This window comes from Larimichthys crocea, chromosome III, assembly GCF_000972845.2.
Source record: "Larimichthys crocea isolate SSNF chromosome III, L_crocea_2.0, whole genome shotgun sequence".
NCBI lineage: Eukaryota > Metazoa > Chordata > Actinopteri > Sciaenidae > Larimichthys > Larimichthys crocea.
In genome coordinates, this window is record NC_040013.1 from 18,908,547 (window position 1) to 18,935,813 (window position 27,267).

Sequence of the window (27,267 nt, forward strand, 5' to 3'; positions counted from 1 at the left end):
GGCATCCAGCAGCATAAGCACTTGGCTTCTTGCCACAGCCACTACGTGCAGTAAGGTTGCTTTCATCTTTGTTGTTATATTTAAGGATGACATCCTAGCCTGTCGGCCTCTACTATTGTCTTCTCCGTGATTATTTTCTACCGTTGTTTAGCCCCAGTTGTGGCTCTTTGATGAAAAGGTCGCCACTCAATTGGAAAACAGTCATTAAAATGCGGTGGGTACTATTCACCAGTGTGCATGGGGGAACCAACTCAACTGAGCTGGTTAATCAAAAGTTAATTATATAATTTTCATGCAGATGAGGGAAACATTCAAATGAATCCCAACTCTACAATCATTACAAAAAATAAATAAAGAAATAATTCTAAAATGCTATAAAATGTTCAGGGACCGGGAGGCTGTAAACAATATGAAGTTTAATTTGAGGTAAACAAAGTGAATATCCACCAGGGGGTCTGGGAAGGAGAAAGTGAGGTTAAATCAAATTTGGAAACATAGATACCAGCAGGTTTTGTTGTCCTGATATACGTGCAATTAGGCAGGTCCTTGATGAGGACACTGGGAGGGAGAAAGTTGGCTTTCACAACAAATGCTTTGGGATTATTTAAAGGGAATTTATGGGATTTTATGCTTTATGTGTAAACATTAATTATTCTCACACAAGTATACCAAATTGAATTAAAACCATATTTTAGGATATGTTATAAAAGCATAATTATCTTTTATGAGGATGTTGCGAACTTATTGAAAACTCTATAAAGATAAGTATAAATCAATTCAAGCAAGTCTCATAGAAGAAAATGTTGTCCGGGGCATTTTCTTCTGTAACTTTGTCAAAGAACGTAAAGTGGAATATAGCACTTCACAAAAAAAATTGAAGTCTTTCCTCATCAAAGGAAATGACTGTGTTATGCAAATTACAAGCATGAATATTAAACCAACGATGTGAAGTATCACAAATGAGCAAGCATTGTTCTGGAAGTGCAATGGAATGTGGTTTAATTTCTCTTTAATTCTATGTGCTTTTATAATGTTCACCTTTTCCCAGTTGTGCCAGCGGGTTTGGGTTCATTGGTGTGCATTACAACCACGCTCTAACAATGCAGGGCCTCCACGGTGTCAGCACAGTTCATGAATCCTAGCCCCTTATGCACCAGGCGATTAGTATGGTGCTCTGTCTGTGGGGCTTTGCCAGAAAATGAGTTCTCTTTAAAACATATGCCCCCTGCTGATTCTTTCCCTTTCCTGATATGAAATTCCAATTTTTATAATGAACACCAATTTCCTGTACGGAGAGGGTGGGGAAAGAAAAAAAAAGTTTTACTGTTTTCTGTTTTGGATGACTGCGGTTATCCTAAATTAGTAGAAAGCTGTTGTGGACATTGCAATCAGAAGATATTTAGATGAGGGTCTTTTCAGTTTGGGATCTAATCAACATTCAGGTACGAACACAACAAAAATCAGCTGGTGTAATTTTCCACATTGCATATGCACATGACTGGTGTGGCAGAAAATGGAATTACCAAAACTGTAACAAATTCAATTAAGTCATTGATTTCTAATAAATTGGCTTAATCACCAGCTGTTGTCATGCTAAGATTGTTGTGTCACAAGTTTGTCATGCTTGTCGGTCGTGGCTGCTTTACAAAGACAATTTAATCTATTAAAAGGATTAAAAACATCGTTTTATACATAAATAGCATCATTTCAGTTCCGATGACCGGATCTACAAGGTTCGGTAACACTGACCTGACAAGCTGATTGAACAAAAGATGTAATCATTTCATCAGATTTCAAAAAGTTTATTACAATTTGAAAACATCACAGACGTACATTTAATTAATATAATCTGTAAAATAAACATGATAATGTCAGTACTCTGCACTCGATCCATCACTGGTGTTGGCGATGATGTAAATACTGTCTGTGTTTCTCCTCCTCCTCTTCTTCATCTTCTTCTTTTTTATTTTTGTAGCTCTTCAATTATTAGCGAACCTTTTCTTTCGGTCAAAATGACTGGAATCATCATTAATCTGAAGGGATTGAAATGAAATCTCAGTTGAGCTTCCGTTTGAATATTTAATCTAAGAAATATTAAAATTTTAATTTATATATATGACACCAAACAAGTCTGAGCAAATTAACATTACAACTGCCAACATTTAAAAAGATAAAATTAAGCATTCACATATTCAATCATGCAAAAAGGGAATAGCAGTTTGTATATTGTCATTGCTGCTTTGGAACAGTGGCACACAGTGGTGTAGTGTACATTAATATTGTACAATTGAAGTAGACATTGGTGATAAATTATTTATAATAAGCACTTACTACATTGTATGGTCTAAGTCTCTCTTGGGTTTGGGCACTCGCCTCTTCAGGAAGAGACACCACTCCTCCTGTACCCATCATCTAAGCACAATAAAATAGAGATTTAAGAAGATGAAACCAAAGTTGATATAAGATCCGAACCCAACATAACATTTATAGCATTGTAAAAAAAAAAAAAAAAAAAGGCAAAGTCATGCTTAACTGGCCACTTTTATAGAAGTATTTATTACATTTTGCTTTAAATTTCATAAAGACGCCACATTTCCTGAAACTGTAGACTGTAGCCCACATAAAAAAATTTCAACAGAAAAAAAATCACTCACCCTGATGGTTGCCTCCAGCTCTCCCACACTTCTCTTTCCACCTGGTAGCCATCCATAGGACCAGTGTTGGGCCAGGGTGACCTGAACCACCAACGCCAACAACAACACCTGCACCATCACTCTGCTGCTCACTTCCATTAGTGCTGCGGAGGAAGCCAAATTTGTAATAAAAACAATAATGTCACAGTCTCCTCTCTCACAGCCCTACGGTTCGCAGACCAGGGGATATAAAGCATTGCCTGACATTAGTAAACAGCATTTTAGGCAGTAATTAATAAGAGGCGTAATTCTAACTTAATGAACATTGAACAAACTTCATTGAGGACTGACTCACCTCTGTATTTGTCTTGTTAGCATGTGGCGCATTAACCAGAGGGGGATTTTATAGGTGTTGTAGAAGGCTGCTGTCAGGATTATAATCCCCTCTCTGCAGGTGTGACACATTTACTGACTAATGGGACACAAAATACTACTAATGGAGCTGGCTAAGTGCTCGGATATGCTGACATCACTGTGAGGGTTCAAACAGCGTGAAATATATATCAAAAAAGCCATTGTGTGTGTGTATCAAATGCATCTGTGCAGAGGTAAGACAACATTACGATGAAAACTGACATTTCTCTCCATCTATAATTTATTGGAATCAGCTTTTAGCAAACAAATAGAAGTTCAAATCCATACAGATTCAAAAGGCAGAAACATCATTGAAACAAGATGCTTGTGCATTTATGTTACATCAGCTGCAAGGCCTCACTGTCATTACCCCTGTTTTTCGTTCTTTCAACATGACAACATACTACAATGAGGTCCAACAATGCAGTAGAACTTAGTGATGATTAATGACCACAATAATTTATGTACATAAAATAAACAAAATGATCAGTGTCATATATATAAACCCATTCTGTGACTTTATAATAATGGGAGTACAAACAGAGTAGAAAGGTCTTTACCCAAACATAAGACTTCTTACTGTTCTACAAAGAAGTAAGCAGAAGCCTTGCAAAAATATATGCTTTTGAGTTTCCAGAAATGTCAGAGTTCCCTTCCTTGTTTAAATATGAAACTAAGACTAAGCTATCATAGTCAAAATATGTCAAAACGCCCGTGCATGCATATTTCATATTTGGCTGAGCACTGGTTCTTGATGTCAATGCTTTCCACTGTCCCAGACATTTTTCATCACAGTTCCTGGATACGAACAAAGTTCAACCGGATCACTTATCACCTCTTTGATTAAAACGCACATTTCTGCAGTGTCGTTCCTCTTGATTTCTTACACACTTATTTGAACTAAAATTATGGTACACTTGTTATTCCTTATAATATTCTGAGAAGTGTTTGTACAAACAATGAATTGATGAGCCATACAGAAGACCACCATTCAAAAACAACACACTTGCAAAAATGTATCTATTATATGAAATTAAACATAAACATCTGGCTTATCTGTATTAAAATTGTGTCACTCGGTGACAAGTTTTTCATGATTAGAAATTCTCCGAAATTTCTAATCAGTATGGCACTGCTTAATGCACATATGCAAGTGTAAAGTTGGCTTGTTAACGTGTATAAAAATGTTTGCTTTTTTTTAAGCAGGATATGATTCTTGGCTGCAAAACATCTGTAAGAATGATACGTTTGGACTCATGTAATAAAACATTACTTTCTGTCTGTACCAATGTGGGCTAATTGCATTTTGCAGCGTCAGGCAGGCGCCAATCCACTAAGTAATATTGCCACAGGCAACAAAAGAAAGTTGGTGAAGTTGAATAAAATTGCAACAGACAGTAGCTGTTAAGTTATTCACAGGCAGAGGTGAGGTAATTTGCAGCGTCTTAAAGAGTGAAACGTATTATGAGTTTTATGGTTTTGTGTGAGCTAAAAGTAGATCGTAAATATTATTCGTACATGTCAAACTGGACATCATTTTAGTAAAAGCGTTAATTATTATAGCCTACTTATCAAACACACAATTAATTCTCCTTGTAGCAATCAAACATGTTGAGTAAGCAGCATAACATAAAAGACAACTGTAAACCAAAGGCATTGTGGTCAGTAACAAAACAAAGCAAAAATGAAAAAGAATGCATGTCCTACAACACATTAGTAATGCGTTTCAAGTAGTGAGCAATACATACTACAATATACTGTATACATACATTATTTATATAGGTAAAGTTGGAATACAGTTTTTGAATATTTCCTCTAAAACACTTTATTCTCTCTTATTACGATGTTGCACATATGCAACATAGAACGTTTCTTTCTTTTCTTTTTTTTTTTTTTTTTACATATTCAAGAACCCAGCCAACCTATTACATAAACCACTATAATTCCTATATTTTTACATTGGGATACTTGAAGGTCAAGCATTCCTGAAAGAGACAGACTCTCCTGGAGCACAGATGTTTTCAATTATTTTACAGTATGTTACAACATTTAATTCTGTAATCAAGTGCAAAATGTAAAAAGAGCTTGCTTTTAAAAAATAACATTCAGGGGGAAAAAAAAAATGCATAAGTTAATTCATACAGAACAGATACAGAACAGTATCTGACAGGTATTATTTAAAATTGGCGTAGTCTGAGAAGATGTCAACGAAATCCTGAACCACTCTGTAGCAGAAGTCATATTGCTCCTGGAAAGAAAAAGGGAATGTGTTACTGTTACATATACGTGCAGAAATGATTCCAAACAACACAAAATGTGGATAAGCTGACAGTTTCGGCACAGCAGGTTTGATATTATCTCGTTTTACACCTACCACAGTCTGAACCATGTGTGGTCTCTGCATGCGTAAACTCTTGACTGTCTGAAAAACGTCCAGGAGGCCTTCAGCTTTCACCCTCTCTAGAATGTTACTGAGGGCAATGAAGGTACCGGTCCGACCAGCTCCAGCACTGAAACATGAAGAACAAAACTATCAGCAACCACATCACACAATCCACACACTGGATCGCATTTGCAAATGGTTGAGATTTGTTACAGAACAGTTGCCACTTTGGAAGATCTACACTTGATTTAGCACAGAAGTAGACCAAGAAAATGTTAAATTCCCACCACTTCTCCATTACTTAACGATAATGCTGCAATGAAACTCTTGTAATCTTAGCAGCACATCCTTTTTTTTCCCATTTAAATGAAAAAGTTTGCAAGAGAAAAAGGTGACCTTTGTGTAATAGTGCTAATAATCATCCCCACTTAAAGAGAGGCTAATCCAAACGCTAACACTAATCAGTTTGGAAGCTCCGTGTTTAACTGAGTCAATGTTTACAATGATGGTGGGATGGAGAGAGAAAGACAGACAGAGAGAGAGAGATAGGGAGAGGGAGAGAGGAAACAGGGAGCGAGTGCGAGAGTGATGTACGATTCGGAAGAGAAGTGTAGAGAGACGCTGGGGATTGCAACGGGTTAGCCCCATTTCCCAGGGGCAGAGAAAAAGCTTTAAAAAGCCCTTCTTAGACAAGTGGTGATGAAGGAATAGAAGAGAGTGATGACACCATTTCCTGTCGTTAGCTCATCTTATCAGATTAATCATAGTGGGAGTCAGAGGAGATTTCACTTTGAGAGGTTTTAATTGACTGTGAATCAGTGGATTGGATCAATCCCACAGGGGCATGCTGCTTTAGAATCACTTCACCTGAAGCTAGGTTCTGATCAAAGCTTTCACAGCTAAGTCTTTATAAGGGATCACATAAGTGGTTTAGGCAGAGAACACCAGGTCTACTGAGGCAAAATGTAGAATTTATTGTAACAGACATAAGAAAAAAATGTATCTGTAAAAGTAAAATTCATTCAAATACCACTCTGAGACATTCAGGTGATCAGGTAATAAAAGCGCAGCCAAAATGAAAGGGGTTGTATTAAAAGCACGATTGGACAGAAAACATTATGCGACATACTGTATATAATTTTCATCTCAAGATGCACACCATGCTGCAAAATTGTCAAACCGAAATTCCTCACCTGCAGTGCACAATTATGGGACGGTTTCCAGACTGCTGCTGCTGCCTCTGCACGGCGGCAATAATGTCAATCATTCCCCTTCCCTCGGCTGGGATTCCGATCTCAGGCCATCCGTGGAAGTGGAAGTGTCGGACGTGTTGTGACTGCTTTTCCTGGTGAGATGGAAAGCTTACTCTATTATTTTCATGCAGCTAAAAATGATTGATTTAATGACATTTTCCTGAACTTTCAACTGCTTAATCCATAAAGACAGCACCGAGAAAAACAGGGAGGGAAATGCATTCATTTTAAGGTTTTTATTTTACTGCTTTTAAATGTTATAATAAAACATTACGCACTGGTCTGTAGGTGAGGACCATGTCTTTGAGAGTGAAGGTTTCACACAGCGTATCTCCAGTCAGCTCCACCGAATAATCTCCAAATGTTACACTGCCCTCTGATGGCCAATACTGGAAACACTTTTCCTGGTTGCAAAGGTCAGATGGAAATACAATTAGGCCACATTTGACGGATTTATACATCCTATTTTTGTTTTTATATTTTCAGTGCGCACCACGAAAACAATATAAAAATATTAAATACATACACAGACTGCCAGGGAAAAAAAACAAGACAATGACATAACCAAATGAAAAAAGGTCGTTTAAATGTGCAACTCCACTTTTCAGCCTGTACTTTTGCAAGAGCACCCTACTGTACCTGCTCCCTCTCTTTGAGTTCGGTGAGCATAACGATTGAATGACACCTCCACTCCCACACCATCCTCCAGAAGTCCTCCACTGTGTGAGACAGGGGGCCTTGGGTTGCGATAAAATAGTCCTTCTGCCTGTAGCCCTGGAGGGCAGATCATCCGGTAAACAACACTTGCGAGTGCAGCAAACATAATATTTTGCATTGTTTGTAAAGGAAACAATGAGCTTTATATAAACTTCTATGGGAAATCTATACAGGAGGTCATGAGGGAGTGCTTACATCAATAAAGGAGGCATTGATGTAGTCGGTGAACTCCTGTCCTCTTTTCACTGAGAGTATTACTCGGTTGAAATCATCTGCAAAAGAAAAAAGGAAAATGAAACTTTCCACTAGTGATTCCTAATAAAATAAAAGTTTGAAGAGACTGATGGAAAAAAAAAAAAAGTTTAGCTGTGTTATTAAGGCCAAACACACCAAAGCCTGTATCAGCTTTCACAGTCAAAAGTTGTACCCAGGCTTTCTTTTCCCACTCTACTCTCAGCTTTAAGTGAAAATACAAGCCCTATTTAAATGTCATTGATCACACCGACATGAACTTATTATCCAGATATCTGTGTACGGCTATCTATAACATCACCCGCAGTGTGGTACTTTGATGTTACTCGGATGTGATGTATAATAAAACAGTTAGGAGTATCAGAGCAGTCCTTACACGGGATGATCTGAAGCACGCGGTTCTTCTTCATGTTTGCAGGGAGGTTCCCAGTTCGCATGTTCTCCTTCATTATACGAACATTGGTCAGCTTCTGATGGCAGAAAACACAGTTCATCATGTGATCATTTTTCATCAATGCAGGTCAGCACAATGCTGGTGATAAACACTGTGATTTTTTTTAAAGCTGGCGATGCTAAGACGGGGCGATACTTTAAAAAAATGCAACAGGTAAAAACACAGAAGCTGGACTGAAAACATTTGTTATTAATGGAGAAGAAGATAAGAAGAAGAAGACACAACAGGGAATAATGTCATCCAGCGTGTAGGGAACTGCGAGGGACTCTTTGCAGCAAAAATGAGAAATTTTCAGCAAGCTATAGTAAATTGTGTGGCAGATGGTGGTGCCTTATAAAATTTTAGTTGATTCAAAGCATTGTTATTTATGTTACTACTGCCAGGAGTGGCACCCTGGGCAATTTTTCCATAAAAATATACGGATGTAGGGCACAGGGTGATGGGGACGATTCATTACTGACTGAAATGTTTAACAGTGAGCTTCTTTCTTCCTACCCTGAACTCCTCCTCCAGGCCCAGCCTGTCGTGGGGAGCCCTGGTGTTGTGAAGCCTCTGCAGATGGCCCTCCAGAGAGCACACATCCAGTTCTGTGTCTCCATACAGATAGTACTCCAGCAGAGCCTGGTAGATGAAGGAGTACTGCATCTGAGGAGGAAGGCAGAGGAAGTGAAGGAGACGAAGAAGTAGAAGTAGTTACTTTAGTTTGCCAAACTATTTCCTACTATTTTCGCATCACACACAAGATTGTTGGGTTTTTTTTCTTTTTTTGTCTCCTCTTATTTATGCCACAACCAGAGCGAGTGAGTTGCGCTGTCAGTCCGAGGTACAACAGGTCAGAGAGGGTCAACACTTACATCTGTCTGGATGAGTTGACAGCGCTGTTCTCGTATTCTGCTCACAAAGCCGAAGACATCCACCCTCTGTTCCATGTGCATCATGTCGATCATGCTGTCAATGACAATGAACGTCCCAGTCCTCCCAACCCCAGCACTGTGGAAAAGAAGAAGGCACAAGGTCTTGTCTTTAACAAACAGCAAAGTGTAGTTACAAAACAAAACATGTCGAATATGAACCCTATATAGTACACATACATAGTGTCTATATGGTACAAATACAACTATAGCAATAGAAGAGCACTATACTATACAGAATAACGGACCTAAAATAATGATATATGTATTGCCATTCTTTACACAGACGTCAGTTGTGGACAGCCCCGAGCATGTGTAAAAGTGCTTCACCTCTGAAGCCCAAACACACTCCTAATAGATTTACAGGGGTCATTTCAGCAGACGGCACCTCCGGGAGCACAGAGCTGAGATTCCACAGCGGGGTGTTGAAGCCTCTTCAATGGGCCCCATTCAAGAACAACAGTCCTTCTCCCTGAGCACCTGTTGCAGCAGTTGCTACAATCGGCTGCAGATTTCTTTGGTGAGGCTTTGCACTGATGGCTTGATGTTTTTATTCAACTACAATGAGCTTGTATGTGTTTTACTAACAATGACGCTCCTCTCTAACCTCATCAAATTATTTCAATTTGACATTTCATTTCTTATATCATGAAAACTCTATTTACTTTTATAACTTTTTCTTAGATGCCCTCTTCTGGCATTTTACCTGCAGTGCACAACAATTGGTCCAGCATAGGATGGATTGACAGCCTTGACCTTCTTGAGGAATTTCAGCATGCCGATAGGTGAAAATGGCACCCCGAAGTCTGGCCAGCTGGTGAAGTGGAGCTGGGTGACCAGCCGGGGAGCTCGGGGACCATCACTGCCCTGCTGTGAAGCACAGACACACAAAGTTTAGACCTGTGCATGTGAACTCTGCGGACACAAATTACTGTCTATCTTTTTTTCTTTTATGAAGCCAGTCAACTGAAAATGAACAATTATTATTATTTTATTATTTTTTTTGCCATTTTGCTATTTGCGACAGAATATAACTATTAAACGTGCACCGGTTTTCCTTTTTCCTCTCTCTCATATTTCATGAATGCTCTCTCAAGAGGACGCAATTTCATTCTCTCAAACACTCACTTGCTCTGTGTTCAGAGAGCTGAATGTAAAAGCAGTCAGCTTGTACTGCAGTGCTACAGCACAGTCATCAGATGGAGAGGGAACAAAGTGAATTTTGCAATCTGAAGGTTTTCACGGATGAGATGGAACTCACAGCAGTCAAAAACACAGGAAAAGAAATAGCGATAGTGTACGTGTATGAACCTCTTAAGATGAGTTTTAAAGATGGGCACATTAGTACCGTGTTCATTGTATGTTAACTACACATATTGATAATTTTATGCTGTGTTTTAACACATATCCTTTAATATTCTTTAATGTGTTGTCATTCCTTTATTATATTTTGGATCCTGTTACAGTTTACTAAAAGGTTTTAATTTCCCCATGGGAAACGTTACATTTTTACAGCATCTCATGCTGCTTTGTTTCTTGTTTAATTTTTAATAAGAATCTTGCTATTATGATTATAGATTTTTATGGCAATTAAGAGCTATATTGAAAAAGCACACCATTATTTTCAACATGTGTGTGTGAAACTTAATAAAAGCAACATTTATCTTAATCTAAGGCTGTTGTTTTTTTTGGATGTACTGCTCCTACTGTGCCGTATAATTTTAATTTAATTGTAATGAATGCACTGTGAGGTTAGTCAAGCTCTCCGCCGTGCCAAACAAGACTCTGCTGTATGTTTAAAAATGATAAATAGATAGATAATTAGCTTAAAAAAACGCATCCCTCATTAATATTCTGATATGTAGATCCAATTAATTTACTTACATATTGAACACAAAATTTTCTAATGGTGTAGTCCACCAGTACAGTGAAATCCTCCATCGCCACCCTGATATTCCCGTACATCCAGCAGCCTTTTTCTGGCCAGTACTGAAAACATTTGTCCTGTTAAGAGAATCACAAAAAATAAAGAGTTTCTTATTATTTAACTCAAATAATTCTAAAGAACACACAGTATTATCATTGTAACTCACATATCAGATGGTTATAAAGCATCATATATTGTGTGTCAGATGTGTTCGTATAGAAAGGTGTATTTGAAGTGTGTATTTCACAATCCAATTCAAAGGCAATCACTGGGACTTTGTGCGACTCAGTCAGTCAATAAGATCTTCACCATAACGTTTCAACTCATTAACTAGATTCTCAGACTAATTATCATGAAGCCTCTTAGGATCTTATCAACAATTATTCCGTCATTGATCCCCAATGCCTCTATTCTGCCCTATCAAACCTGCTGTTGAGCTCTCAATTGATCATCCCTTTGAGGCTAAATTTAATGCAATGCTAAGTAATCTGCTGGGTGACACTTTGTATAGATTCTCAGTTGGGAAAGGGGTCAAACAAATTATGCCCATGACATTGGGTCATGTGAATACAAAAGGGTTTCACTAATGGTGCTTTGGAGGCATATATATTGTATAGGTTCACGCTCTGTTTGATAGCATCAGAAGAATGCTGTGCAAGGGGAGTACGCTTTTAGACAAACCTCCTTCCTTTCTTTCAGATTCGTCAGCATTACTATAGTCGCTGTTTTCTGCTCCCAAATCATCCGCCAGAAGTCGGCCACTGTCTCAAGCTTTGGGCCTGAAGCAGAACCAAGAAAAGTGTTAAAAATATGGTACACGTGGTCATAAACTCAATTACCTGCAAGTGCAAAGGTACTTACAATACTAAACCAAGCAAAAAAATGTACATTTACCTTGAGCTGCAATGAATCTGCCCTTCTCTTTAAAACCCTGTGTGAAAAAAAAACAGTATTAATCATAATTTGACCATTCATCCGCATTAAAAGCTAAATTTGCAATTAAGACTCACGTCTATGTAGGATGCATTTATGTAGTCTGAACATAGATGTCCATCAAGATGACTTAACACCACTCTTGAATGATCATCTGTGGAGGAAAGAGGGAAAAAGTCCAACAGCATGTATCACCTTTCCGTACGATTTAGTGATCAATACAACTCCAAGTCTAAAGGTTACATTAATATTGTCTGCTGCAGACTATAGATCCTCACTCACATGGTAAAATGTTGGGGTATCTGTTTTTCTCTCTGTTGTGCTCTCTGCTCGCCTCTTCAAAGGACCCGTGGTGGTAATAACATGGCAGCGACTATAAAGAAAGAAGCCAATCCTCATGAGATAAAAATAAAGCCACGGGTGCACAGCCTACCAACATAACATTTTATTACCATCTTCTGTACTTGCAGGACAACGATCTTTCTCAGATACAGACTGCACTGCATTGTTCACACCACACAAACTCGTGCTTACATTGAACTCTTCTCTGAAGAGCTTGCAATCGTCCGCGGAGCGTATCCGGTACTCCTCTTCCAGGGAGTCTAAAGGGATAGGGAAGTACCTCTTGGACGGCGAGGGAGATCTCGGGAGGAGGACCACTGTCTGCTCTCCTGTGTTTAAAGGAATATATGGCGGTCAGACTGCTAACGTTTCCCAAAAGAGAACATTACAAGCTCTCATAGCACCTGCAAAAACAAGCCTGATGGCCATTAAGATTTCCTACTTTTGTGGGTGCCTGACAGAAATGATTTCTTGAGTCATAAACATGCCGCTGCTGCTGCCGCACGAAACTGTCTTAACTCAGAATTTGGCCTTTCCCTTTATTTATTTATTTTTTACTTGAAGTGAAAGTTTATATGGCTCCCTACGTGCTAGGAAAGCTAAGAGCCTTCTAAAACCTTTACAGCTACCCTGGACTTGAGATCGTGAAACTTTCCTAGTCTATAAAAACATAAATCTACAATTAAAATAAAAAAAGAAATAAAAAGTAAAGGCCTGAATTATATCTCCATGCATTTATATTGAGTAAAGCACAACAGTACCTTGTTCCTCCATGAAGCCATTTGGAATCTTTTTATCCACAGAGGTAACTAGAGCTTTCCTGTGGTTTTTGAACCTGGTGTAATGACAGAGGGGGAAATAGAGAGAGAAAAACAATCAGAAAACATAAAGGGCAGATTGAAGAATGTGTCCCTGATCTCTAGGACAGAGCTGTTAAGCACATAATGTAGGCAAACAACAAAACCAATTCCAACCATCTCAGGGAGGCAAAGCTGTTCCTCCTCATATCGTCCTCAGGATGGTCAGTCAGTGAGTGCCTGTGGCCTGACCTGACCGAGCTGTTTGTGTTTGCTGTCTTACTTGAGGTGCAGCTGTTTACCCATAAGCCACTGCTCACCGCCTGTTTCCAAAACCCCCCCACCCAACCCGATGCCCTGACCCCGACACACTCACTCTCATGCACGAGACACGTGCTTGAAAAGAAGAGAGAGAGAAAGAAAGAGAGAGAGAGAAGTTGTGAATGTGTGCAGGTTTATTCACCTCAGACAGTAGATCGTCAGCAGGATGATGATGATAAGAAGCAGGGATATAACCAGTGTTGAGGGCAGCACATGAGCACCCTGATGGGTGGGGTTTTCTGGATTAAACACAGAGACAGAAAAAAAAACAAAAAAACAGATTCAAACGAATTCATATTTAACATTAAAAAGGGAAAAAGTTTGACATTTTGTGAAACATTAATTCTCTTGCCGTCTTTTTCCATTAAATGAGGCTGAAGCCAGCCAGAAGCCGATTAACTTTGTTTGGCACAAAGAAACAGCTAGCCTGGCTCTGCCTAAAGGTAGAAAATCTGCCTACTAGCACCTTCAAAGCTAATTAATTAACACATTATATCCGGTTTGTTTCATCTTTACAAAAAAAACAAGATATACAGTGTTAATTAGTGAGCTTTAGATGTGCTTTTTTACCTTTGGACAGGGTCAGGCTAGCTGTTTCCTATATATATATATATACACACACACACATATTTTAAATGTCCCATAGCCTCACTTTAACTATGCTTGTCATATCCAGTATAATTGTGCTGCAGTCATTGCAGCATTTACCTGCAGTTTGGTTCTCATGGGATGAATTATTCACAGCAATAGAGATCCCAATCAGAAACAACACCATTGTCACTGTGGATAAAAAAAGAAAAAACAGTCAAAACAAGAAAAACTGATGAAACCTTGTAATTCTTCAAAAACTCCACTAGAAGGCGCCAAACCAATACGTAATCCATCTGCGGCCTGGTGACACATACAAAGGGCAGAGATGGGGGCTCAGCTTTGATGAGGCTTGAGAGCGATGTCTGTCTCTCTGCTGAGCAGTTAAAGTCCTTATGGGAAATCTGTTTGCAGTCTTGTCCTGTCAGGCCGACTTGAAAGAGCGGCAGCATATCAAATAACTTGATATTCAGACATCAAACGATAGAAGGAGGCTTTAACCCACAGGTGACAGTAACCGTATCCCCTGTGGAGCCTGTGGATTTGACAGTGGAGTTGAGCTCAGAGTAGTATCTTTTCAGAAGCCATCTCATTTCACCGTGTTGTCTTTGATGTATAACACTGTGCAGCCTGGCAAAGCATCCTGCACGGTGACAACAGGACATGCAAGCTGTTCCTCAACTATTTTTAAATGTAAGAAATAGAAAGTAAAATGGCCATACCTGTGATTTCACGGGAACGGTGCTATCGACAAACAGGCGCACAGTGTTGTGTGAAAATTAGCATATGTATATAGGTTATATTGTTGGCTTTATAAAAAAAAAGGCCAGATGGTGTTGTTTTCCTTTGCAGATTCTCCCTTTTGCTCTCTCCATCATCCTGTCTCTCTCATTCCCTCTACAGTGAACTATCATTTTATTCTAAACCACATTCGCACTGTTCCCTTTTACTTTATTTCTGGAAACTATTAGTGATTTATTTAGGGCAGAGCTTCGTGAGTGTCTATCCAAAAGGAAAAGGATATATCAAGTCCCTCACACAGGAATTAAATCGATTCTGACACATTATCCTTGTGTCTTATTATCTCCAAAATGTAGCAGCCAATTTCTCCAAACTCACATCCGTTTTTTCCCACATTCTCGGAATAAGAGGGTAAGAAATCACAGAATAAATTGGGCAAACGGGGCAAATCTGCCAAAATGGCTTTGATGGAATAAATGAGAGAAGCAAGAAACAAGTGTCCTAATTTATCCTCTATCCTCTCCAAGTCCCCTTCTTGTTATAGAGGCCACAAGACTGGATGGAATAATTCATTGTGTCAATTTAGTTCTCTTAGAAATGGGTCATCTAGGGGCCTAATTTGTGATCTTTGAGAGAATTTCTTGCACATAACACTAGGGGGTTTCATATAACTACATCATCCAAAGCTTTTGTAGAAAACGGAACAACATAATAATGCTCTAACAATGTGTTCAAAACTAAATTTATGTCGAAACATAGAGTATTATTGGACAACAAATTAGGGGCTGTTTTGCACATTCTCTAGTGTCTCTCTCCCTGCAGAAATAAACGATACAACAACCAGGTGCTGTCATGCGTGCACACATATATTAGGCTTGTAATCAGCTGAATGAAAATCCTTTTATTTATTTTATTTAATGTGCTCAGAGTCTAGTCTGTTGTCTATTTTTCACACTAATAATCACTGGACAAGCTAATCAAATGTCCCAGAGTCATAACTGTGTGTAGAATACACACACACACACACACACACACACACACACACACACACACACACACACACACACACTGCCTTTTCTCACTTCTAATGTACACTAAGCATGCCTGCACATACGTCCCACAGCCAAAGGCTATGTGTTGCATATGTGCCACACTCTGTTGGAGGAGCCAATTCTCTCCCCAGTGTTAACAAGCTGACAGTGTCAGCACCTGTTCCCAACTCTACCCCACTGGGCAAGTCACATTCACTCACGGAGACCCATCCTACAGCTCTATGCTACAAGACATGCTGTGCGTACGGGTCACTGCACAGGCCGCTGCATATCTGTCATCTTCTGGCAGCTACGGTATATACAGCATATAGCCAGGAAATGAAACAACAGGAATGGAAACATATGTCATATGCACTGTCACTTTAAGTGACTCCATTAAATGAAAAAAATGATACTTCAGGTTGAATGTCTTCCTGTGCAGCTGAAGAGAAAAAGAAGAACAGGTGAAAAAAAAGAAAAAAAAACCTGGTACAGTACATTACCACTTCTGGTAGTATGTAGGGAGTGTGGTCACTTCTTTTTTTTTTGTTATTTTATATAAATGAATGCAGGTTGAATGCATCTATTGTGATGTACAAAATGGCAGTAATGCGTTTTCCCCAAAAAACTATATACTTTATATTTAATTTCCTTTTATTTATTTATGTTTGTTGTTGTTGCTGATGGAAGCATTTAGCAAAAGTGAAAAAGTCTTCAGTGCCGTTCTACCTACGAGACATCAGCAAGAGAACATCCTTGATTTAAGGCATGATTATAGGTCTTAAAGACATTTTTTGGTGTTGTTTAAATGAATTTAATTTAATTTATGGCGACTCTGAAACAACATGACTTGAACTGTCGTCTCATTAAAATGTTGATTTTCTGTGCTGTCATATATTTCTTTGTAAAAAAATAAAATAAAATTTACATTCATCTTCATGAAATTTATCACAACTCATTAGGACATATTTTTCATTATGGCTCATGCCACTTTACACTATTTATATGTCTTAATTAGTATATTACATCATCTGACATCTGAAAGGGGCTTTTAAATAAGAAAAGAAATGCTTTGGTATAATTGGCCTTACAATCCCCACCAGCTATTGCATCATTCATTCCAGATCCCTGCTTTCTCTGTCTGCTTAATGAAATACTAATAACAATGTGATGACTTCAAACTCCAGCACCTGCTCGACATGAACGTTCCCAGGGAATTAAATTAGACTGCATCACTTGAGTTGGGAGTACAGAAGCAAATCATCCCAACCATGCATGATGCTATAACACTGAGAATGCATCACATGCTAGTTGAACCTTGAAGGTAATGTTAATATTTTGTGCACAAATATGCATTATTCAACATCGATCTGCTTTGCTTTTTGTGCTTGCAAACAGATATGAGCCGAAGATCAGCAAATGTTGTGCATCAAATGGTGAGACAGCTATAGAACATCCTCAGCAGGTATATACTATATACAGCACATCTCTCAAATCCCAAGACTAACAGCGCCCTAAAATGAATCTGTCCTGCTTCGTTTCAACATCTCTCTCACCTTGGCTCTCACATGAAAAGCAGAAAATGGGACTCAAAGAAAACAGACATCAGAAACAGAAACACCCACTACAGAAATGTCTCATTTCTTTGTGCCAGACGTGCAGCCTAATTCAAACCACACTGTACAGGGGAAGGCGATATATTACCCTCTTTCAATCAGACACATACAAAGGCCTCTAACCTAGGTGTGAAGTGTTCCTCATGCTGTTCTTAAAATGACTGTGCTTGTAGATTTACCCTTACAGATGTGACCAGAGGATAACCAGAAAAACTAGAAAATGTATTTATCGCTTTGATTCATTACCGGTGACAGGGATGTCTAACCAGAAAAGCTTGGTTGGACATCTCTAACAGTAAAATGTGACAGTCATCGGCTTATGACATATGACAACTTGGATTAATATATTAGCTCCTTATTAAACCAGTCCCATTGTCATTATTTGACTTGTTCAACCGGCTTAAAGTACACAGTAAATTTGGGAAAACATTTTTGTGCTGCAATTTTACAACGCACATTAAAACTTACTGTACTGTGATAAACACATACAACCGTAATTCAGTGCTCCTGTGTCCCTTTACTTAACAGACTGGAAATAGGAGAAATCATTATAGAGCTGCGACAGTGATAGTCTCATAAGATTTGATGAAATTCATGAGGACTCCGGCTTTACTGTCTTATTTAACTTCTGAACCTCATCGCGTGAGGACAGGGTTCACACGGTGCATATTACGATTGTAAAACTTCTGTGGTGTATAATGTACCACTTCATGTTCTTTTAATATATGTACTGTCATAATGCGCTGATTTGATACAAGACAATAAATTGTAGCTCTATATTTGTGGGCAATCTACTTCAGCTTCACAGCCAGGAAACTCAATGAGTAGCAGCGATCCTTCCTTCCATGTTTTTTCCCTAAAAGCACATGAACAAAACATGGAAAACATGGTGATGTAATGTTTATACCTTCACAGAAACACTGCGGTGAAGTGGCAGTGAGAACCAGCTGGCAGTAATTACGGTCGTCTTATAAAAAAGGTAGTCTTAAAATCTGCAAATTAGAAAAATATCTCAAAATGAAAAACACTGCCCATCGTGCATGTTTTACATTACTTAGTACTACTTGGCTTTTTTTATTGACTTGATACTATTTATATGGCAAAAGCACTAACCCAGACTGCTTTTATGTTGCACTTAGACTCTGTTGATGTGCCATTTCAATTAAAAATTAAACTTAAAACTGTAAATAAAACCCTAAATCAGGGTTATGGGCAGATGTAGCCTCTTCTAGCATGGGCAGCTTTCCAGTTAATCAAAATATGTTTTATATTATGAGTTCATGAAGGGTTTACATAAAACAACATGTAGCTATGGGCATAAGCCAGCAGTTGACTGGTATGTCATCTAATCTTAATGGATCCTGTTTGACAGGAATGTGGGTAAAATGATATTCTGCACATTTATTGCACAGTTTAACACGATGCTAAGCACAGGGCAATAAAACAAGATGAAGAGTCTACAGCCATGCTGAAGCTATAGGCCTTCGGGGCAGCAGTATCCGCATGCTAACATGCTCCCATCAATAATGTTAGGGAGTGTATAATGTTTCTGTTTTTAACGTAACGTGTCAGCATTGGCTTATATTTTCTAATTTACCCTGAGCTCAAGGTACAGCTGAGGTGTACAGAAGTTGTTTTGCAGATACTGGGTCATAGTCCAAAATACTGAACAAATGAAATTTTATCTTGGTGATGGAGCTAAAAACAATAGCAGGTGGTCACTAAATTCATCCTGAAGGGAACATAAGAAAATGCAAACCTCATGATAGCGCTGGAGGAATGATTCATTCAATGATTCATTCATCAGAAATATGTTCTCTGGTGATTATGAATATTTGACCTAATTTAATGATAGTGATAAAATACATTTCAGTCTGGATCAAAGTGGTGGATCAACAGATAGACAGACTAACACTGCCATTCATAATGATGATTACCACATGATGCCCCATTGCTTCACCACAGCCCTACAATGCATGTTGATTAATTGGTATTCACAGTAGGTAACTGAAGCTTACAGCAAGTGAAATCACCACTGTTTGGAAAAATGCATGATTTCTAAATTATTCAACATCCATCAGCGACACTGTGTAGAGGATATTCATTGGTATTGACAGATATACAGTAATGCTTATTGAAGTATGATTTCTTATCTGGAACAATAGGAGCAATATTGCAGAATCTTATTGACTTTACATTTCTAAAGATCAGTGACACAGAAAGAATACTGTAAAAAAAATATATATATAAATATATATACATAGCATTTATACAGCAGGGTAGTCATTCAGCAAAGGTTAAGAATGTTCTGTTCATAGAGATATCTCAGACAATAACAAAATATATCAAATAAATAGCTGCATCCAATCATGTCTCATGTTCCTTCACAGATCAATACAGCCTCAAAGACAGACCCATATTTTGTGCTTGGCACAGAATAGATGGCATGTCTTGTACAAAAAAAGATAAAAGTTGTTTTTTTGTTTCCAAGGAGAGAAAGAACAAAGACAGAGTGAACCAAAAAAAAGAAAACCAGAAACAGCCACCACTTCTAACGTCAAGTCCCAAAGAAAAGGAACAAGAGCACAAACACATGTCAGTAAAGTGTGGCAGCAGAGAGGAGAGGAAAGATGAGAGGGGGATGAGATGGGAAGAGATGGGGGAGGAGTGGTGCCGGAGGAGATAAATGTCTAGATTCTATGTTGAGAGATAACAGCCATAATGGTAGACATCCTTAGTACACAGAGGCAAAAAAAAAGAAAAAAAGGTGAAGCTGCACATTCTGATAAGTCACTGCAATATATAAGAGAGAGGCAGCAAGGCTGTCGCAAACATTACAAAACATCACATTGCAACACTTCATATACAAAAGACATGATAAGTGACAGAAGGAATGTTGTATCTTTATCTTATCTTCTGTCAGTGCTGTCTACGTGTCGTAGATCACTGTCGCTGTTGCTGCACAGTTAAGGTTAAAAGAAGTGATTTGAAAATATGATTTAAAATCCAATTTGAGATGGAGACACTGTAAATACTGAGTTATTTCACATTAATGGCTTGAATTTCAATTGATTCTCTGAAACGAAACTGACCTGGTTTGTGGTCAGATGGATTATTAAAAGACTTACACTTCCAAGCAAAGCCAGTGTGATCTGGTATCAGTTGACCCGTCAGTCCATAGCAGTCACGTGGTTCCAGTTCCTTCCTTGGTTGGACTTATCAGGGGTTTCCTACCCTCAGTCCTTCTCCTTCTCACATCCTCTCTGAGATATCAATAACAGTACTAGATGAAGAGATGTCTGAGTTTGGTGGCGGTGCCTGAGGTCGTTTTGAGGAGTGTTAGAGGTTTAGATTGGAGTTGAAGGCACGGGGAGTCGTGGGAACCTGGTAAAATATGCAAAAGAAACAATAGTTAGAAATGTATTAAAGTTCAATCAAACCAAAAAGCTTTTCTGAAAATTACATTTTTAAACAGGAACAGAGGCAGATTTTTTTCCATGACTCACTGTTTGAGCCTGACTCAAAGAAAATACCCACAAAATGCATGAATACATAACAAAGATGTGGAAAGAGTGGGAGGTTGCATTTGAATCTAAGAGAATGACTATGCACTTAATCAACAGACTGAGTGTGTGTGGATGTGCAACCATTTGCACTATGTCCTACATTTGTGTACTTACTGCTCTCCTGTGCATCAACCCCTGTTGCAACGTACAGAGCTCACTGCTGCAAAGCAAAAACATTAACAAGCTACTTATCTCCAACCATGCAAAACTAATTATCCCCAAATAAGTCTTCACAAACAGCGTTTGTGGTACACATGAGGAATTTGGACACATCCAACGCCTGGTGAATGGTGTTAACAATCAGTGTTGCCCAATTAAAGTTACCACTACACATGCCCGGAGATCTATCTGTGAATGTGACTGTACAAGAAAACCACTGCATAAAAAATGTTGGAATTAATTCTTCTCTATTAACACAAAGGCTTTACTGTGACGTTATTCTATTGCCTCGCTTATAGTCTGAGAAAGAAAGCATGCCAACTTTTGCCCCTCACTCCTACTCTCCCAGAGTCCCACTGCCCACAGGTGTGAGAAACAAAGCCATATTGTTAACACTTGGCCACTGTGACGCAGCCGAGCAGAAAAGCAGCAGAGAAGAAGTGAATTAGTCACTGGACCCAGCAAGACGAGTCAGAGGAAAATGAATGAACAAGGTATGGAAAACACCTCTTTTCCCCTGTACTGTAGGAGCTGTGCTCAACTTTTCCAAATGTTGCAAAGTCTTTGGCATTTGATCATAAACATGTTTGCCATTAAAAGCACAACGGCATAAATGAGGCTTTATAAATGTGCACCAATGATCAGGGTTGTTGTTGTTTTTTTTTAGCATCAAGAAAGTATTTTTCCCCCCTTTTCTAACCCTAACACGTTCTTAAAGTAAAGAAAATAGTGAAATTTCCCACATAGTAAAAGCATTTTTTCACAAGTAGCCATTATAATTAGTGAATTAGCAACTGTAAGATTAGTTATGGTTTCACACGAGAGCCTGGAGTTGTGTTGTGAGACTTAATAAGTCTTGGTGTTCACTAAACATGTGGAAGGTATAATATGATTTTTCATTTTAAAATGTATTTTAAAATTGTGCAGTATTCCTGTTAATAATCTCCATTTTTACTGAATGTAACTGTAATCTTTTTCCTCTGTTTGTATCTCAGATCTATTACATGTAATCCATTACTTATTAAACAAAAGACAAAAATAACCAAAACCAAAATAGGCCTTGGTCCAGACACGATTTCAGCTCTAATAAAAGTAGCACAATCTACAGTAGTTAACATTTTGTGAACAGTATAAGTTTGTAGTTTATGTTCTGGTGTGACAAACCAGAATCGCTGTAATCAGATCATAAATTTACCCGGTTTGATTTTAACACTAGTGCATATCCTTCATTAGGCTTTATTTTTTTTAATGATTTATTATTTGAGGTGACGTTCCTACCTTTCATTCCAGTTGCGAGTCCGAGAGACACGTAACAGAGTAACAGAGCATAGTTAAACTCGTTTTTTGTCTAGTTTATGTTGTTTTAGCACTGTGACACAGTGCCTTGATCACAGACATAAAATTCAAAAGTGCGACTAATCACTAGACTGCAAGGAATCAAGAAATGTATAATTTACCTATATTATCCAGTTGTGTTGGTTTATTTTGGTCCATAAATTAGAAGAATGTCAGGAAATGTCAAATCTCTATTCTACAGGCTTTGCCTTCTACTGGACAGTTCAAACCTATAAATACAAAATATTTTAGTTCGTTTACAGCTTCAAATCTTCCTTGTCATTTACATCAGATTCTCATCCACATTACACCTAGTCTACAGAACAGAAAGCTCCAAATCGATGCAGCAGAGCTCAAGTTATTATGGATCTTACACCTACCATAATGTAACTCTTTCCAAGTCCCTGCCCGGTTAACACCCATGTCTTTAAAACTCCACACCCAAGCAAAGTTTACTCAAGTGATGTCATTTTCTCAGTCCTGAGAGCTCCTCCTGAATCACAGAGGGTATTATAAAAAAACGTTTTCGCAGGCTGTGTAACACTCCCCACAAATGCTGAGGTGACACTGACATGTAAAATTGATGGAGTGCTCCTTTAAGGTAAAATGCCTTCAACATGGAAGCAGAATAACTCTCTGATGCATTTATTTCTATATGTGGAAATGTTGAATGTACATCATACAAGAAGGTCTAGCTTTAAACATATGAGCAATCTGTATGTATGTCACTGCACAGCTCGTGTGACCTTTGACCTGACAATCATTAATCTTGTTACTATATCTGTCAATCAAAGATGAATCATAGAGGAGCCGAGCAGAAGTGGAATTTTTCTCTGCATCTGAGCACATTTCATCTCCGCTCACTGTTATACAGCCGGTTTAAGAAAAGTAAGAAAGGGTTAGTTACCAAGCGTCGGTACAAACATATTAATAATAGATAAATAGTTAACGTGCTACACTAAAGTAATAACACGCTTCAGAGAACTAGGCTAGGCTTTTTGCAACAGTAATAAATTATTATTAATGTTAAAAAGCTTGAGCTAAATAGAATGTATGTATAAAATATGCTAAGTTATTCGTATTGTATTTCACTTGCCTAAAAGTCTTTTGGGACACTCTTATTAAAGCATCTTCATCTTTTCACACAGTATTGTTCGCCTTTCAGCCCTGCACAATCAGTCCAAAGAAGGAGACACGCTTAAGGCATATGATTACTGCAGGCACAAGCACTTTCTTTCTGTGCCACTCTGCCCATTGACTAAGAGGGGAAACATGCAGGCCATTAAAGTTTTATGGGAGTGCAGTCATCACCCAGCACTCTGTGGTTCAATCATTAATTCATACCCAAACAGACAACACTGAGTACTGTAGCTAAGCATGGCTATGAAGTATTTCTTTTAATTACATAGTAAACAATTAAACTATTGTTGTCTCTTTTTTTGAAAAACATTTAAAACCCGTGCCCAAATCCGTGCTATCCACACACTCCAGACACTCAATGAGTTCAGTGAATCGAAAGTTAGCTATTCATGCTATTCACATGATGCCTTGCTGACACATGAATCCAATATTGATTAATCCACGGTTTCATATATAATGGGGTTAGCTACTGTAGGTCTTCACAGAGTGCAGATGCATGCAGTAAGCTTCATTCATGATGCTCAATGTGCAGAGCAAGCTGACACTGTGTTTTGTTAGTCAGGTTGGAAAAATCAGATTTCACACTTGTACAGTGTGTTCAGACCACGGCGAGTATCTGTACGGCTGCTAATTCGATTCAATCTGTGAGGTCTCCTGTGGTGAATCTGGACAAGCTGCTCCCTTTTGAGGAATGGGATAAAGACACACCAACGCTGAAAAGGTGAAACAATTGTGTGCTTTGCACAATATATTAAAAGAGATTTCTTCTTTCTTTCTGACACTTTTGAGACTACATATAACTTCCTACTCACATGAGATCTGAATCTTAACTGACACTGGTCTACTGAGCATGTCAGTGCCTGAGCCTGAAACACCCATGCATTGAAATAAGTGGCTATTGCCGTGGGAAATAGCCGGGAAACATTATTTTTATGCCTTCATATAAGAAGATGAGAAGAGTAATCTCCAGCCTCTAGTTTGAGGACTCGGAAAATGACACATCTGGGGCACAGTGTAGGTGAAACCAGGGACAAGAGATGATAATCATTGCAATTACAGCTTCACCGCTCGTTGTACTGTGGCACAACCAAGGGTAACAAGTCCAGCATAAGTGGGTTAAAAGTTTAAGAACTGTGAATGAAGCAAACAGTGCTACAGCAGGCCAATACAGACTGACGTTCTAATTAATATGGCCATGTTCAGGTTTTCTTGTCTCGTTCAGCTTGAGTGTTTCCTGAAACAGCTGCAGCATCTCTCATTTAAGTGAACAGTCAGTTTCTTCATACTCTATCACTCTATCACTCCTCTGCAGTGACAACACAAGCACTTCCTCTTCTCACAGCAAGTTAAACCACAAGTCATGGTTTACTCATGGAATGATGTTAAACAGAAGCAAGAAATGTTTTAAATTGGGTTGTGATGATGCAGTGGATAAAGAAATGGATGTAGTGCCTGAAGCGTACAGGGCATCTTTGGCCCACATCCAGTTGCATATATAAAAAACACAGCCATTTGCATCCAACACAATTTGTCATCTTAAAGACTGCAGACGCAGTCTAATCAAAAACTGCTGCAGTGTTTCATGAGGTTATGAGGTCTCTCTCATCTAAACTCACTGTGGTCATTACACATTACTCGCAGACAGTCATGCTTCTTGTTTCAAGACAAGATAATCAGTAGATTTGCTGACAGACAACAGGTGAAGAAGGCAACATTCACTAAAGTCCAACAGTAAAGATCATTGAATTACAGAGGGGTAATTAACCAGGCACCTAATGAAAAATGTATATGGCTAAATTAAGCTTTAAATTGGCCACAAGACTTAATGTGCCAGCCACGATAAAAGTGTAATCATGATAATAAAAGAGGTGTCACAAAACTTTTAAAATACAAAACTCTTGGATTGAACTGATTCCATGTTTTGTAGTTAAGACACTGCCTTTGAGAGGACAGTGCTATACTCCCACAGGCCATACACAAAACTAAAGCAGTCATAAATTAATATTAGTCATCGGTTATCTAACCACATTTGCTCTTTATCCATTCTCCTTTCAGTCCGGGCGATCTCTTACCTGAAGGCGAAGCACTAAATGTGATTTTATGACTGTCATCTAATAGAGGATCTATGGCAACCTCTGAATTATCCCTCAGGTAGATGGATGAGAAGCATGAGAAGTGCGTCATGTTGACTCAACAGTGACTCATGTCTTTCTACACAGACTGTTGTCATATCAATGTCCTGCATTCATGCCTCATATAAACTGGACGTCCATTCTTGTGTGTAAGCACTCAAAGCCAACTGCTGAACCAGTTTAAAGCAGCACAGTGTGGACGCGTTTAACGTGTCAGCATCATTCTTACCTTAGGTTATTGAAAAGTCATCATCAGGAAATTAATCTTTGGATTAGCATGTGTCTATCTATAGCTCATGTATTCCCATGGTGGAAAGATGTGGGCTATGTAGCCCGATATTCAGACCACAGACGAGGAATCTGAGGTAAGTCTAAAATTAACTTCAGCTTTTATTAGGCCATTTAATCAGGCAACTGAAGGTTAAGTTAAGTTAGTTGTGAATGAGGTTATGGTGAATGAGGGACATTTATAATTCATGTATGAACACATGGCATTTCCATCTCATTGTCACATTATCATCATACTAAGATCAGAGTCTGAACTAACCAATTACAGCTATGAAAATTAAAGAGCTTTCCATCCTTCCTCTGTCTTTTACTTCACATGCTCCAGATTCATGGGGCTGGGATTCGTGCTATTTAGTGTCACAATGACACTGACAAACACAGAACATGTGTATTTTTAAGATATTTTAGAGATCTGAATATGCCCTTGCATCAAAATAAAAGTGAAAATTGTGTGTGCTGTTGCATCCAGTATGGTTTTTGAGTATGCAAGCGTACAGGCCTGTCTACTACATGTGTACTACGTGTACTAGCCCCCTTGCGTTTTCTGTCTAGACCGGTGATGTTGCATATCCAATGCGCCCCTTCCCTTATCAAATCTGCTAGGAATTATAACAGGAGATCAGCGATTACTCTTCAATCAATGTAATAAACACAAAACAAGCGATTATTACTCATAGGGGAATAATCACATGGAGCATCCCGGAGGTCGCATGGATTTGCTCCACTAACCCATATTTACAGTGGTCCATGATGTCTGTGTGCAGGAATGGCAGACAGAATAGTAATATCACGTCCAAATCCCCGTGGCCTGCATTCCTTCTCCCTCCTCTGGATGTTTGTTGTCGCAAAAGCATTTTCTGCTTTTCTACACGATCAGCTGCACTTAGTGGGGGGAGGTTGTATTTTAAGAATGAGGCTGTATATACAGTATAAGTGACAGAAAACAGCCGGTGTTTACGCATTATTACGCATAAGGAGAGGTAGACCGGCTGTTTTTTTTTCTTTTCTTTTTTCTTTCGCATCTTACCGTGGTAATCTGCGATGACCTCGCCTCACTCACACGGCGTAGCTCTGCTGATGATGTCGGTTTTTATGTCTTTCCTAACACGAACCTGCCTCTCCTCTGTTACGTCCTCTTTGGAGAATAACGCGAAAAAAAAAACAAAAAAAAAGAAAACACGATCATCTGACTGGTGACCAAAGAATGCGTTTATGTTCCCCTGGTGATCATGTTTCCAGCGGATTTCTCTGAGGATGCGCTTCCCCCTGCTTGCCTGCCTGCCTGAGCTGAGCGCTGTTATGGCAGCTAGAGTGGAGACTGGAGACCCTCCCCC

At 38.7% G+C, this 27,267-nt stretch overlaps 2 protein-coding genes across 4 annotated transcripts; both read right to left on the bottom strand.

Annotated features, from left to right (window-relative positions):
• Window positions 1-1,786: 1,786 nt before the first annotated feature.
• Window positions 1,787-3,176, bottom strand: gnrh3 (gonadotropin-releasing hormone 3). Its single transcript, XM_010743959.3, has 4 exons — window positions 2,989-3,176; window positions 2,655-2,797; window positions 2,332-2,412; window positions 1,787-2,033 (listed from the first exon to the last, which is right to left on the bottom strand). The coding sequence occupies exons 2-4, from the start codon at window positions 2,790-2,792 to the stop codon at window positions 1,980-1,982; spliced, it is 273 nt and encodes a 90-aa protein (XP_010742261.1). The 5' UTR covers window positions 2,793-2,797; window positions 2,989-3,176; the 3' UTR covers window positions 1,787-1,979.
• A 94-nt stretch (window positions 3,177-3,270) lies between these two features.
• LOC104929420 (receptor-type tyrosine-protein phosphatase epsilon) lies at window positions 3,271-27,267 on the bottom strand. Of its 3 annotated transcripts, none has more exons than XM_019255086.2 (21): window positions 26,961-27,267; window positions 20,442-20,697; window positions 14,046-14,117; window positions 13,480-13,576; window positions 12,981-13,054; window positions 12,412-12,548; window positions 12,160-12,250; window positions 11,955-12,031; window positions 11,839-11,875; window positions 11,626-11,723; window positions 10,902-11,021; window positions 9,724-9,887; window positions 8,961-9,096; window positions 8,602-8,751; window positions 8,029-8,119; window positions 7,596-7,672; window positions 7,323-7,457; window positions 6,962-7,087; window positions 6,624-6,775; window positions 5,422-5,557; window positions 3,271-5,295 (listed from the first exon to the last, which is right to left on the bottom strand). In XM_019255086.2, exons 3-21 carry the CDS (start codon window positions 14,110-14,112, stop codon window positions 5,221-5,223), a joined length of 2,040 nt encoding a protein of 679 aa, XP_019110631.2. In that variant the 5' UTR covers window positions 14,113-14,117; window positions 20,442-20,697; window positions 26,961-27,267; the 3' UTR covers window positions 3,271-5,220. The 3 variants fall into 3 exon arrangements, with proteins under 3 accessions (XP_019110631.2, XP_019110632.1, XP_010742249.1); XM_019255087.2 differs by having other exon boundaries at window positions 8,029-8,122; window positions 26,961-27,264; XM_010743947.3 differs by lacking the exons at window positions 13,480-13,576; window positions 14,046-14,117; window positions 20,442-20,697; window positions 26,961-27,267 and adding an exon at window positions 13,194-13,260 and having other exon boundaries at window positions 8,029-8,122.